Source organism: Lissotriton helveticus, chromosome 3_2 (assembly GCF_964261635.1).
Source record: "Lissotriton helveticus chromosome 3_2, aLisHel1.1, whole genome shotgun sequence".
In the NCBI taxonomy this organism is placed as follows: domain Eukaryota; kingdom Metazoa; phylum Chordata; class Amphibia; order Caudata; family Salamandridae; genus Lissotriton; species Lissotriton helveticus.
In genome coordinates, this window is record NC_136062.1 from 30,763,764 (window position 1) to 30,779,578 (window position 15,815).

The window sequence follows — 15,815 nt, forward strand, 5'->3', positions numbered from 1 at the left end:
GCGCTACCTTGGCGCGGACGGGCGCAGACGGGCTTGCCTTAGGCGCGCCTTCGGCGCTCGTCCGCTGCGCGTCCGGAAGAGGCACATGATTTATAGAGAGGGAACAGGGCGTGGCCTCAATGAGGGGCGTGGCCTCAGCGAACGCCGGTGATGGCGGCAAGAGTAACCTTGTGCAGCTTCCGCGGCAGCGCTGAATCCGCTGCGCGGCCTGGTCAGGAGCAATCAAGTGTCCTGAGAGGTGCTGGAGGAGAAGAGGGGCGAGTTTTAAAAATACAGCAAATTGTGACTCTCAAGTGTTTTTAAAAGCAAGTCGCGCTCCCGGCTTTCCGCCTCAGGAGATCAGTCAATCGTAGGAGGCCAGATCAGCATGATAGAATAATTATAAAGGCGGGAACTAAAATCAAGATGATTTATGGCTCTTTGCTTTCAAGTATACATGAAGATCTGGAAAAATGTGAAACGTCCTGGGTAACTAGATTAGGTTATCCGGATGTGGATATAGATAAATCACTGCAGATGGCTAGCAAAGTATTCCGCTCCGCGAATTTGAAAGCCCAACAGTAGAAGACTCTTTTTAATCTGTATTTTACCCATGCTAAATTACACGAATGGGGAAAAAGAGCTGACGACAAATGTCCAAGATGCCAAGAAGATTCTGCCAACTTGTTGCATATGTTTTATCAATGTGATAAATTAACTTTAATTCAGGGGAAGATTGAGAAATTCTGGGAGGGGCTGCTAGGTTTGAAGATCAATCTATCCCCTATCCTAATACTGATAGGAATTGATAGCAATCTAGGGTTTAATAAGGAGAATGAAGCCTTCGTGTTTATGTGTGTGGCTGTTCTCCGGATATTGTTAGCCTCTGGTTGGAAAGAGACAACTCCCTCCTATCAGATGTGGTTGGCTAGGCTCCTGGGGATCCATAATATCGAGTTCTCCCTCAACTCACGGAGGGGTAGAAAGATGATGGATTGGGGCCAGGCCATATGGGCACCAATTAGGGGTTGGCTGGACGTGCACATATAAACTCAGTGTCCCGAATATTCCATTTGGAGTTATTTTAGACGATCCACTTTTTTAAAAAATATCGATTCAGGATTTTATCTTATAAATGAAATACGCTGTTTCTCATTTTTAACTGTCTTTTTAGAAAGTTGCACCCCAGTCTAGTTTGTCTATAGATTTATCTCATACATTTCTCTTAATATCATGTCTAGATCTTAAAATAAGGTTTTTAATACAAAATGTATTTTTTTATATATGATTGTACCAGGTGTTTTTCAATAAAAAAAGTTTTTTAAAAAAAAGGTGTGGGTGGGATGATGGAGTTGGACACAAGGGTGCAGGGGTGATGGGAGTTCAGTTGGAGAATTAGGACTAAAGTACCCTTTATTGGTCTTGAAACAATAAGTCTGCGTTCAAATGCAAATCGTGTCATGGCAGACAACTTTGTTAAGTGCTGTGAATTCTTTTAACTGCATTTTGTATGACTATATGTTTAGGGTACTATGTACTGTGCAATTCTCCTTTCACTTGTATTGTGGGGTATTGAATTGAGAGGTACCTGCAATTGTGGGGTACATGTGAAAGAATAAATGCCACACTATGGCAATGGCTTTCTAACGCATATCGCAATACAAAATCGCTGGCTTCATGAAGTACAAATAGCTCAGAATACATACCAGGTAAATACTTCAGTCGGTCATGTCGATTCAGAAAATTGCTGCAGCACCACTGCGTGCTAATTATGTTGCTCTAGTTCCTATATGATGTCAATCACACCAAAAACCGTGCTGAAATACAGACAATCAGTAGTTGTTTGCCACAAATACCAACATGAACTTAATTCTATAGTTAGGGTCGCGGAGAATGATTGATTTATTCAGTGTTTAAATAGCTCGAACAGGACCCAATTAGGTATCGGAGGGCTCACAAATTCTATAGCATTATGATTCTGACAGTTAGTGAGATGAGTCCTTCAAACACACTACACAGCATACCTATTAACTTTGAAGTGGAAACATGTGTACTTTAAAAATAATACAGGTCCTAAAGATTACTAGAAATCAACTTACTTTAAAATAGTATGTGTCCTAAATAGTACAACTTGTGACATTTAAATAATTTATATCCTAGAAGAGTATCTCATATGGTATTTAGTACATTGGACTGTACGTAGCAAACAGACTTGTTATAGATTATAGAGCTATATCTAAGAATATGAGTGATCAGATAGTTTCACTCCTGTAAATTGGAGAGTCTGTTATGCTGCTTTTATGTAATCTTCTGGAGAGAACAGATTATAGAAAACCAAAAGATTGTCGGTTAGTCTCTAATTAGCCCATTGATGTGTTTGGTCTGCTCTTGGTTATGGAATACGCTCTTTAGAAAGTTCTTAGCTTCCTTCTTGAATACTGAAGTGGTCGGGATTCTTCTAATGTTCGGGGTAAGTGAATTCCATATTCTTGATGCAGCTCCACAAGAACGCTCTACAGTACGTTCCCTTCTTATGGAAGAATAGGGTTTCAGTAAAAGATCTATGGTGCCCCAGGGAAAAATCTGCCTTCTCCAGATATAGTAATTTTCTGGGCTAGGTTCATTGGTGTTTTGTAGTGTATCGTATTGTGTGTGATCCATGCCATGTTTAGTTGGATTCTTGCTTTGTACAGCAGCCAATTTAGAGCCTTCAGATGCCAAGTGATGTTGTCAAATTTTCTGGAGCCTGTTATGAGACTTGCGGCTGCATTGAGACAAGCTTTTAGTGGAGCTGTTGATATCTTGGGTGGTCCTGATAAAGTTGTACAAAAACAACAAGTGCCCCTGCTCTAGGAAAATATTATAAAGACTCGGTAAGTTCAGGTTGTGGTACAGCAGTAAATTGCGCACATCAATGATGTTTCAGAATCCACAGTAAGAAAGTTCAAAGGGGTAGAGTCTTTGTTATAGAAAACAAATGTATTGTTCCTCTTGTTCTGGCCAACACGTGTTTCATCGCAGGGAAACAGACTGCGAATCTTCAGGGCCTTTGGATAGCAGAACCGGAAGTAGTGTTAAGGCCAAGAGTATTAATATTGCGCTAAAAAAGCGTGGTCAGGTGATTCCTTAGAACGTTTGATAGGAAAGACCTTGCCCGGGAGGAGAAGAGTTTTAAAGCTGTTGCGCTGAAAAACGGGTATTTAAGGCGGGTACACCTCAGAAAATTCGATCTCCCTCCTGTAGTTCCCGGTGCCGTTCTTCGTAAAACGGTGTTTTACGAAGAACGGCACCGGGAACTACAGGAGGGAGATCGAATTTTCTGAGGTGTACCCGCCTTAAATACCCGTTTTTCAGCGCAACAGCTTTAAAACTCTTCTCCTCCCGGGCAAGGTCTTTCCTATCAAACGTTCTAAGGAATCACCTGACCACGCTTTTTTAGCGCAATATTAATACTCTTGGCCTTAACACTACTTCCGGTTCTGCTATCCAAAGGCCCTGAAGATTCGCAGTCTGTTTCCCTGCGATGAAACACGTGTTGGCCAGAACAAGAGGAACAATAAATTTGTTTTCTATAACAAAGACTCTACCCCTTTGAACTTTCTTACTGTGGATTCTGAAACATCATTGATGTGCGCAATTTACTGCTGTACCACAACCTGAACTTACCGAGTCTTTATAATATTTTCCTAGAGCAGGGGCACTTGTTGTTTTTGTACGATTCAGTGTGGATTTGTAATCCACCTTTGAGCGGTTAAGAGGGATTACCGCCCGCCCCCTTGCCTGGAATCTTACACTCTGTAACACAATAATGTGCGGACACTAGGGAGTGCGCCTGTCCTATTCTGGAATACCTCAAACCCTCCCAGTATATCAACTGATAAAGTTGTACATCCGTATTCAATCCTCGAGATGACCAATGCCTGGACTGCTGTTTTAAGGTCTGATGTATCGATGAATGGCTTCAGTTTTCTAAGATAGCTCAGGTGGAAGCAGGCATTTTTTGCCATTGTGTTGATGTGGATTTGCATGTTTAGGTTCTTATCCAGTGTAATTCCTAGAAACTTGGTTGAGTCTGCACCTATGTGGATTAAAACAAAGTAGCCACATGCTCAGCAATAGTGATAGCTGTCAAGTACAATTAAGTACTTAGCACTGCAACCATCAGATTCCAGGTACACATATTCCATAAACAAATGGCCAAACCAAGGACTGATATATCGATGCGAAAACTGAAAGAAGTAATATCTATTTTGGAAGTGATTTTTCATTTAAAGCTAAATCCTGAAAAACGCATGACTAGCAGGATGTCAGTTTCTCAAACCCAAACAGCCTTTATTTATTCAGCCCACAAATTCCTAGACTTCTTTTCCCAGGAGATGCTGGTTCCAAGCACATAACCTTGCTAGTAATGCCTGCCATCCCACACACATGCTTTGTTGCAGCGACTGAAATTTAAGTCAGGGTAATGGGATTCATATCCATTTTAAACATCTCTTCGCCCACAACTCAAAAAACAAGCTGCATTTCATTACATGTCTTTGCAGGCCTCGTGTTGATATTCCATTTATTGACTCGAGGTGTTCCCAGTACTGCTTAGTAACTGGAGTGAGGGGGCAGGTATTTTGCTGGTTTGGCAAATTTTACGAATCCCATACTCCACGTATGAGTATAATCATCCCTGGCTTTGTAGCCGTAAAATGAATCAGGAATGATGTATTCATGCCCTGCTGCTTTGGAAGCAGACTTACTGCTGAGTAACATGATCAGTTGTCTCGTAAGATGGCATCTCCATGTTAACTGTGGGCAGCAGCAGAGAGGGGTTGAAATATGTCCCCTTCTAATACAAGCTTTGGTAATGCATCGGTTTAGCCTATATAATGAATAAAGAGCTGTTTTCATCAATCATCGTCCGGGAGAAGGAAAGAGCTCCCTGACAGATGAAACAAGAGTGAAGAGGATGTGGTGTTGCTGCCAGTGCTGCTGACTCGAGAGCTGGGGACCCCGGTTTGAGTCTCGCTGGCGCTGCGCAACATTCTATGAGTCTATGGAAATCACTTCATCTTTTTGGGTGGTAAATTGCTAAATAAATATGCTGCAATAGTAAAAGGCAAAACTTTATGAAAATAATGTTCCACCAAAGCCAATAGGAAAGGTAAGTGGCACGTACAGTAACCAATGAGGGGCCAGGAAACCGAGGAGGCAAGTCCCTTTTAAGTTTATATTACAAATAATAGATTTCTCAAGCACAGCGCAAGTCCTCTGCAGGCGAAACCTAAAAAATGATAGAGAAGGGTGGCGCTCTGCCATTAACCAGCCAAACCATTCCACCCACTGTCCCCATGTATGTTTGCTCGAAAATGTATCCGCACCTTGCCATCTGCTACCAGCCTTCATCCGTCAGAAGCACTTTATAACACTCGAGCCAGCATCTTACTAATGACTAAGCTGCTCCTACATTTATCAGTATTTCTCTGCACATATTAAGGTTTTATTCAATTTTAACGAATTTGTCTGCTCATTATTATATGTATTCGATCCTTTACGGTTTGCACTTGTAAAGATTTTAATGAATCATGCATGCCATCAGCACTCTATCTACTAGAGAAGCACCGTGCAATATTAAAGCCTAGCATCTTACTTAAAACAAAGCACTTTATAGTTTTGTATGTATGAGATTCACTGCTGCTACATTTTTTTTTTAGGTTTTATTTGCACATATTGATGTTTTATTCTATTTTAATGTATTTGTCTGATCGTGCTCCTATGTATTCGTTCCTTCATGATCCGAACTTTGTAAATATTTTAATTAATTAGACAATAAACTTCAACTACACGTTTAGCTGTTCGCAACTGTCCATAGAGCAATGCTCTGCGGCGTGGATTAGAAAAAGAGGATTCTTTCTACGCTTCGTTTTGAAAATGCTCGGTTATTATTCATAGCATTGTAGATACAAAGTATAAGAGAAAGGGTCCAGTGGAAAAAACTGTCAGAAGTTGTGGCAGAGCCAGCTGTGGTAACCGGGATTGTGTCATAATGTTTGAGGTCTCTTTTCGTCTGATAAATTAAATATTTCGGTTGTTATTAGAAGATGGACAGACTGGAGGACTCCCAAGTCAGTAAGGGCTGGCCTTGGGGGGTTTCTGAATACTCTTTTCGCTTTGCTTTCTCGCTTCTCTGGTGATGGAATGTCACACCGAGCATCTGAAGCAGTTGCAGGTAAAGGACCTTTATAGAAAAAAAACGAATCATACCACAAGGATGAGCCGGCCTTCAGCCACTGACTCAGAGGTGTTCACGAAGAAGGAACATTTGTCATTCTTTAGTACTGGGAAACAACCAGGCCATGAAGCCATTTGCAGATATTATCATTGCAAGAGTAGAAACACCTAATCGAGAAAGCTGCTGCACTTTAACAGTATTGATGATTAGGAGCTGTAAAATAGTTTTGACACTGAAAGTTAAACAACAACAGTAACAAAATATTACTTTTATTTTAGAACTTTTTTAATGATATCGCATTACAATACTTGGTAAACCAGTAATGTCTACCGTTCTTTCTGAAACCTTACCAAGTGGAAGCTCATAAGCAGCATTCAGATCCGAAGCAAATAAACACATGCAAAGTGAAACATAGTTAAAATAACTAAAACAGCTACATTTACATTAAACATGACCCAAAGTTGAGCGCTCCATAATTTCGCGGTTTATCCATACGCCCATAGAATTTGCATAGTAATGAAACTAAAGGCAGGCTTTTATTATTAATTGCAGATTATTCCATTAAAAAGTAACGTTTGTGCATCTTTAGGATATATCTTCGTTTTTGCCGTGTTCATGTCCTTTTGGCAGGTTTTGCAATTAACTGCTTCTCTCTTTCAAGTTCCCTTTCTCGCTGCTGCTCTCGCTCGAGGTCATCCTTCTGCCTTTTCTGCTGTAGCTTCAGAGCTCTTTTCTAAACAGAGAATGACACATCAAAATAATGTTCACACAGCCACTGTTTTCTATTGCAATCGAAAAGAACCGGTTTGGGATAACATGGTAGTATTTTTCTTTAAATACGTCTTGTGTGTAAAATGTTCTCATCTCCTAAAACTGCTTTAAATGTAAAAACATCCACACTCCTATTTTGAATACCGCCGGATCTCTACATTACATTTGCTCGATATTTTGTGTTAAAATTGATTTCTTTGTAACTAAGTTTGTTTAGAATCTTATCCGTATTTCGTTCTGTTATGTTACTGGATGTGCTGCTGTCCACACCCTAGGTGAAGTTTCTCGGAGGAAGATGTTTCCTCTTATAACAATCTACCAAGTGTTAGCTCGTGACTCTTCCCTTTGCTTTTGTACTAAACAGGTTATGCCATCAGGACAGGTGAAGCAACTTCATTAGTAATTCTGGTTTGATACTAGTTTCTTTGAGCCATCGCAATCTGTCATGGTCTGGCCTCCCTGCATTATCTCTGTAACTTCCTTTTGAAGGGCTTGGGGCAAAAAGACCAAAAGGTTTTCACCTCCTGTCACTTCTCCCCTGCATATTCAGACAGGATTGGGTGGGCGACTGAGAGGTGAACATGTCTTTGCAAATGCATCTATTTTGTACCCTCGTAGTCCGGAGGGGAATGATACATCAATGAAGTTCCCATAGTTCTTCTAATGTCAAGCCCATTACAAGAACTATGGGAACTTGTATACAATTAGAAAAGCCATAAGGCACAGAGGGGTGTCTTAGAGTCTTAAATTCACTTTCTGATTTAGTCCCAGTGGCTTTAAGATTCTCCACTCTAGCTTCATAAATAGCATCAGAACTGGCACCGTGAGTCTTTTCTTCTCAGACTCTTTATAATTATGGAGGAAACAAGCTTTCTTGATCTTGTTTTCAAAAAAGATCCCAAAGGCGTTAGGCGCTCTCCGCAATAGTGGCGGATACATCAGAAAATCATTGCAAGTACAAGCTTGTCATTCAGTTATCAACATTTCAGCCTACCCACATTGAACACTATTAAGCATGTCCTTCTCCAAATCTAGAGTGTCATGGTCTCCAGCACAATCTGAAGGAGTAGGGACCACAATAATAAAGAGCCTCATCTTAGGTCTCACTTCCAGAAGATCTACCTGGGAGGGGAGGAGTGGAGTGGGTGGACTGGAACTGCCAGTGATGTATGGTGTGCAAGCAAAGCAGACAGCAGTGAACCTAGAAAGGGAGACATCTTGGGGATGGTACATTGAGAAGCCGAATCTCCTCCTGTCACATGACTGCACAATGGCAATAAGAAATCAAAGAGATGCTTGACTGCAGCCTGTGGATTGTCTACCCCATTCCTCTCTTGACCCCCTCTCCCCGTCCCAGCCTTTCTTCAAAGGTGTACTTGTGCACAGTACCTGAAAAGTTCAAGTCTAAGTACAATAATATGTACCTAAATTTGATGAGAGGGCTGGCAGCAAGGTAGCAGCGCCCTTTGTCCAGGATACTGATAATGAAGTGCTTGTGGTCGGCTTTGCAGAGGTCAAGGTGGATGTCGGGCAATATAAGAGCTGACTTAAGGGATTCTAAAAGCTCACAAGGAAGATATGTGGCCTGAAACTTCTATGGTTCCACCGACCACAGCCCCCTGTCAGATGAACCAGTTAAGACGGGGACCCATCAGTAAATCCTTTCACACTTTTTATTCCTAAGAAGTCTTATACCTCCCAAACAAATGTTCACATGTTTATGCCACAGAAGTGGAGTGAGAGAGTGGCTCAGGAAGGTTTTTTTCCTAGCGAAGCCCATTTTTTAATATATTTTTTATTACTGGCATTTCAACAAGCATGACTGCATGTGCAGCACACCAGACATCAGTACAAACACCAGGCTCTGAAGCCAACCTCAGCAGTAGTAATACAGTATAATTCGCCAGGTAATTGAGTGAAGCAGCCAACAGTACACACCAATAACATAATAGGCAGTTTATGAACTCAAGAATATGAAACTTCCCCACCTGCTCCCTCCTCTCAGGCTTCCATTCAGTAACTGGTCAATACTTGTAGAAGAATGTCCTAGTGCATCCACAAGGTGATCTACAATGCAACACAATCTGAGTGTCCCTTACCACAGCCACACCCTCAGACCCTTCCCATCCTTAGACTTTACCACAGTCTGAGGTCCGACCAATACAGTACGGGTTGCAGTGCAGTCATCCTGCTATACCTTCTTTCACAGGTTTCGTCAGTGCTTGCATCATAACTCCTACAAAAAGCAATTCATCCGCCACTCTCTCATCCCGACACGTCTGTCGCATGTGCACCTCCTCCACCCACTCCAGCAGGTCTCTCCCCCCAGTCTACGAGCAAAGTGGGGTTTAGCACTCATCCAACTAAGTGCAATACGCCTCTTAACCACTATATGAACCAATACCGTGAATTGTCTACTGAGATTCTTCTTAGCTCTATCAGGGAGCAGACCTTGTTACATTCTTGATTTGGGCCAGTACCTCCACACAGTAAATCGCAATAATGGAGTAGAGACACACTACATGAAAAAATCTGCCTCAGCATTACCACGTAGCACACTGGATCTCTGGCAGGTTAGATACCATGTGATCTCCCAGGAGAGAGGTAGGCTATGTGTACGAAGTTATATTGTACCATCGTGAATTTTGAGCCAGTCCTTAAGACTAAGAGGATCATCACTGGCACACTGCCCAGTCTCTCCCGCTCAGAGACTCTTGGCAGTCATATGTCAGCACGCAAAGTTTGATACAATTATATCATCAATTTACGACCCCCTGCCAGGGAGAGCAGGGCAACCATCGTCTGTGAGGCCACAAGAGCCTCAGGAAATGATGGCCATAGCTGTCGAGCCGTGGTCGCTATATTGGAGGAATTGTCCCTGGCTCAGGCAAACGGCTCAAATGTGTCCTGCATAGTAACAAAGCGGCCCTCTGAGTAAAGGTCAACTAACATGATGCATCCACACTCTCACCTCTTACCAACCACCATAGACCACGCTATTTGTGATAATGATCACACAATCCAGAGGTCCAAATTCGGAGCATACGATGCTCATTGCAGCACTCTCTTCACCACTCTTTTCCAAAGTCGACACAACAGGCGGATCACGTGAGGGTTGCAGGACAGTGCTTAATCAGATACCATTACATTGGTGGTCTCTTATGTACCATGGAGAAGTCTTTTTTGTCTATCTTGGTCTTATTCATCAACTTGAGGCCCAGAATGAATAATAGAGAAAGTTGAGACGGGTTCGCCTGACGAAGGCTTTAATGCCAAAACGCGTGTTGTGTTCTCTATTTCATCGACGACCAGCCTTTGAATTGTTCAATAAGTCCTTTTCTAGGTTTTCAATGGAATAATAATTCTGTATAAAATTGTTTTGTGCGTATTTGTGAAAAACATATTGTGCGTCTTGATATTTATGTATGTAAAAAACTATTGGAAAAGGACTATCATAAAAAAAATACATATAGAGAAAAGAAATATATATTTGATAAATGTGATTCAAAAAGATGATAAAGTATACAAAAAAGATCAATCAATATTAAGGCCTAATTTACATTTTTGTGAATGTACCATATATCTTGTCGGTAGCTTGTTGTCTTACCCCAATTGATATTGTGCCCCACAGCTAGCAAGATTCATTGTTTTTTCGTAGGGGTCCCCCTTTTTCAACATTATCAAACGTGGTATGAATCCTGATTGATCCACATGGATCAGGGGCGGGAGACTTGGTAATAATGGCACTGCAAGAGCATGACTAAGGATCCTTTGGTCAATATCTAACAGAGAGCGGGAGATAAGAACCAGCCTCTGTAGGGTGCTTTTTCCTGGCTTCTGTATCAATACAATAAGGGCATCCCACATATAGTCCAGAAGCACTCCTTTCTCCAGCACCTCAGGCGTGCACTGGCAACAATTTGACTACCTGGGCTACAGAGAAAGGCTTATAAAATTCTGCCGGAGGGCAGCCCCCCAAACATCTTAGCGGTCGGTAATGATTCTACTGCCTACGCAATTCCTGTTTAGTCAATGGGCCTCCTAGTTCTACGTGCTTCTCCAAGGAGAGCTGTGGTAGGTGCAGCTCTGTCAGATAGTCAAGACGTAAGTGAATGTCAGATCGATGAGCTACAGCACCTGTTGGGTAGAGACCATGATCCCCCTTTGGTCCTTCACTGCCTGTATAGGTTGCACGGAGGATTCAGATCTAATTAAATGTGCCAAAAGTTGTTCCGCCTAGTCGCCCTCCATAACAATCTTTGGCGGATGGTGAGTGGACATGTTTTTCTAACTGGTTCCACAATGTGTACACCTGGTGCACATCCCAATCCCTCAAGACCTCTGGGTTTGTCGACAGGGCTCTCTCTAGGGCCTCTCTCAAGGACCTATCTTAAGGGTTTCGCTTTTCGTCAGTTCCCTCCCCAGCATCCGGTATATACCTACAGTTCTTGCCATACACACAACTACAAGTATCACTTTCATGACATCCCTTCCTACAGCCCTACTGCCTGCACTACCCCAGTTTAGTTCCAATTAACAGTCCATGGCATCTGTTAGTGTTCCCTGGAAGACCTGGTCGGTCAGCACCTCCGTTCTGGGACACTAGGCGTCAGCCGGTGCATAGAGTATGCAATCAAGCAGGGCGAGTGATCTGATATATAGTGAGCCAGGTAACCTGAATCTACTAGTCACTGCACTACATCTGACTGTACAAAAAAATAGTCAAGTCAACTATATTGGCCTAGCTTGTTCAAGCACAGATGTCATATTGAGCTTGGTGCCTCGACGAGGCAGGGATCTGTCTGCCATGCTATCAACCACACAGTTAAAGTCCCCTGCCACGATTACCTCTGTCACTAGGTAGCTCTGAGCAGCCGCCAGCACCGTGCCAAAATATGTACCATCGTCTATATTAGGCGCGTAAACATTAATAAGACATAGTTCAGGTCCATCCAATATGCCCACAAGGATAACGTACCTCCCATCTACATCCATCTGTACACTAAACGTTTGGAATAGGACCCATGAAGCAACCCGTCGCGCATAGCCAGAGTAGGATATTGTCTAGACCTGGCCCGCCATCTCTTCCTTAAGTATTTAATGCAATTCTTCTCCCCGTCTCCCACCTCCCCGCAAGTGTGTCTCCGGAAGAAATGCTAAAGTTACTCCATACCTCCGGAGATATGCATGTACCCTGTGGCATTTCTCAAGTCTATTGAGCCTTCGACCATTCCAGGTCAGGAATTTGTAGATAGTCCCAAGTTAGCCACGGAAGTCTTCTGTAGGTGACCAAGCCCAACCCATGTTTGGAAATGACCAGCATCTTGTCTTACTGCACCAGTAGGCAATGGAAGCTTCCCAACAAATCTAAACAACTCTAAATTGTAACATTACCTGTAGTAGAACACCCCCCCCCAACCCTGCCTCAGGCAGAATAGAGCCCCTGACATTACCATCAGCCAAAGGGGCACCGCCTCAATCTCCCACCCCTCTCGTTTCACAACTAAACTATTTAAACAAGTCTAGGAGTATATACTGTTCGAGTCGCCAGAACCTCTACGAATCGCAAGACCAGTGACGTACTCCCCAATCCAGCCGAGGTCAGGCTCTCAGCCTGTCCCAGTCATGAAACAGAAACATAGCAGGAGCATCATACAGTTGAACAAGAAAAAGAAAAATAGAGAAACAAAGAAAAAGAGAGCCCAGACAGATAGGAGGTTGAGAAACTGACCTCCTCAACAAACTATACAGTTTTCAATACAGACCTTGCCTGGTCCCAACACAGTCCCAAAACAGTCTAAACAACTATCTCCTTATCCTATCCGGGGATCCCCTAAGCCAATCACGACATTTACTCACATTTCTTATATTCAATGACTTTCCATGACACCATGCACGTCGCTCACTATAGCATTGATGATAGGCCATCAGGACTTATGGGCTACGGATACTGCGACGTGCATGACTTTGCCTATCTATGTTACCTTACCGGCTTGAAGAATCATCTCCGAGCAAGAATGTAATGCCTCTTAGTTTCTTAACTGTTGGGAAGTTCTTTTGACCTTTACGGAAAATGAACAATAACTAAAAACACTGTTCTGCTGCAGTTCATCCTCTAACGCATCACAACACCGGATGTGCCGCTGCCATTGCCTGCACTTATGATATGCCGCCGGGCCTCCGGGATGCCGGCCACGAGGCTGTGTTCTATCTCCTTGCTATGCTGCCGGCCTCCGGGTTGTAGGCGCAAGAAGCTGTGTACTGTTGTTACTCCTATGCAATAAAGCAGTTTTGAACAAAAAAAAAAAAAAAAAAAACTATCTCCAGAGCGCAACTGTCTGTCCAGCATTAGTACAGTTACTCATGGTATCCGGAACCATACGTATTTGAGAAAAGGTGTTCTGGATTACCAAATTTGACGATTCAGTTTACAAGGTCCAATTTGGCAAACCAGGTACGACCGACTTCCTCTGTAGGTGGTAGGCCCTGGCACGGCACCCCTGCCAGTGCTCTGTGCGCATGTTGGATCGCAAACAATTTAGAGAGTCATTTGGGTTTGATAGTATTAATGATCCAATCCTTCAAAAAAAGTTAATCAGAGAGGCCCTCCACGCTCTGGAAAACCAATGAGGCAGATGTTGTTCCTTCTGGAGCGGCCCTCTGCATTTTCAATATGCTCCTTCATATGCGTTGCACTACATTTAAGGCCTGCTACAGTGGCCTGAAGGACTGGATTTCCCTCTTGAGGGTGGTGACATCCCCCTCAGTGATTGTGACACTTTTTGCAATTTTACAGAGGTCCAAGCAGAGGTGGTTGACATTGATGGCCATTGAGTTCACTTTATGCTGCAATGCGGCTCTGGTCTCCTATATAACAGCAAGTATTTCCATCTTGGCCTGAATCTGGTACCCAGGCCAGACCGCTCTTCCAGTCCAGCTCCAGTGGACCATGGCTTGGAACAGTATATTGGTCAATTTATTTGACTGTGCAGCTTTTGTATTTTGTCCTTGCCCATCGTGATGTCAATTCAAAATATCTAACGCCACTTGGGCCCAAATCTGCCTAAGAGGCACACACTGGCAGGTGTCAGAAAAGGGCATGAGGGTACCACCGACCACCCCACTGCTACAGGGCTCTGCACTGCTGGCAACAGAAAGCTCCATGGGTCTTTCGTGACCGGGTGATGGCTCTAAAAGAAAATCCCTGCTGCCTCAAACAACCAATTTCGGCTCGTGCTCGGGAACCCAGCAAAAACAACACACACCACTCACGATCCCTGCCATTAGTGGCGCCCACCTCAGGCATGTGGCAGCAGTGTCCAAGCACCAGGTATCTCAACGTACAGTCAGTAATAATAAACCAGGGGAGGGGGGGAAGGGAGGCACCAAACTCCGCTCACCTCAATGGCTAGCAGGCGTTAGGAAGAGGAATGCGACTCCCAACTCCAGGAAGCGCCAAGGTTGCCTCCAGTACATCTGACCTTACAGACTTTGCTCTACAAGCAGACTGCACTGGGGCACCATCTGCCCCATTAGGTTTGTGGCATGAAGGCCCCGCTGTGCAGGCCCCGCTTTGCAATCCACCTCAATACGTGGCAACATGTTGTAGGAGGAAAGGCTGGGTTACATACTCAGCCAGTCTCGTCGGCACTGCACCGATGGGGCTCACCACAGTAACCCCACACCCATATCTTTGTCTGTGCATATTCCTTCGTATCCAGTTGCAGGTAGCCTCCAGCCCCGCGTCGCAAGGCCAGCCAGTGTCCGATCAGTGGAGTCTGCACAGGGTAGTAGGAGACACTAAATTTCTGGGGGGGACAAGGACAACCTTTTAGACTTTCTAGTGACCCTATACCAATTGCCCATTGTCTGAGAGCCATACACTCAGTTAAACAAATACAGTTGCATAGTTTTGTGATGAAAGATTGATAAAGGCAGGCATGTGGTCACAGTTTCCAAATATGCTTTAATTGTTATTTACATTCACAAAGTATTTAGACCAAATGTGAAAAAACATGTTTTTGAATCTTACACCTTCATGCACCAAGCAAAGAAAGGCGGGACAAAAACAAGGAAGAATAAACTGAATGCTCTTCGTGACATTCCTAAACCTCAAAATGTAATTGGACTAATATTGGATTGTATTGGAGACAGGCTACAGACAGACAGAGCTGTATCAGCAGAAAAATTTCCACTTCCTAAAACTGGCATAACTAAAATAGTTATAGTCCAGGGGGAAGCCTGAGTATGGAATGCTGTAATACACAGGGTGTTATAATAGAGCATGCTCGAGAGTAGAAAGCAATGTTTAAACACTCACCAATCCAATTCGCACAAACCAAGCATATACAGGGCCAGGAAACATGAGGGGCTAAGGCGGGCGGATCGCATGGACGCCTACACCTGGGTACTCTGGCACCTAGGGTGCCTCATTGGAAGGAAAGGGGGTAGGGGGGTGGGGGGGTATAGTAGGGGCGGGGAAGAGCAGGGGAGGGGGGACTGTAAGATAGGAGGGGGGGAGAACAGTGCCGAGAACTCCTATAAGGGACACATGACATATTTAGAGATCAGTAAGAAAGAACAACTAAGAAAAACAGACTGTTTCTGGAGATGGTCCATGAACTAATTGATGGCTAAGATCAATATATTGTCTATGAATATATGCGGCCTTAACGATTTAAAGAAGAGACAGAAAACATCGGAGAGTCTTAAAGCTTCCAGGGCAAATGTCGTTTGCCTTCAGGAGACACATATTGAGGGGTCGCAGCAATATTTACTTAAAACACTAGGATATCGCCTCATCTTAGCTACGACGCAGGGGACTCGGACCAGGGGGGTTGCTATT

General features: G+C 43.5%; 1 protein-coding gene across 1 annotated transcript in view; it reads right to left on the minus strand.

Moving 5' to 3' along the window:
• Positions 1-6,452: 6,452 nt before the first annotated feature.
• Positions 6,453-15,815, minus strand: part of BLOC1S6 (biogenesis of lysosomal organelles complex 1 subunit 6) — a 176,292-nt gene continuing 166,929 nt past the window's right edge. The window contains exon 5 of the mRNA XM_078684771.1: positions 6,453-6,932. Within this exon, the coding sequence (XP_078540897.1) occupies positions 6,813-6,932 (120 nt within the window). The 3' untranslated portion in view covers positions 6,453-6,812. The remainder of the gene's footprint in view (positions 6,933-15,815) is intronic.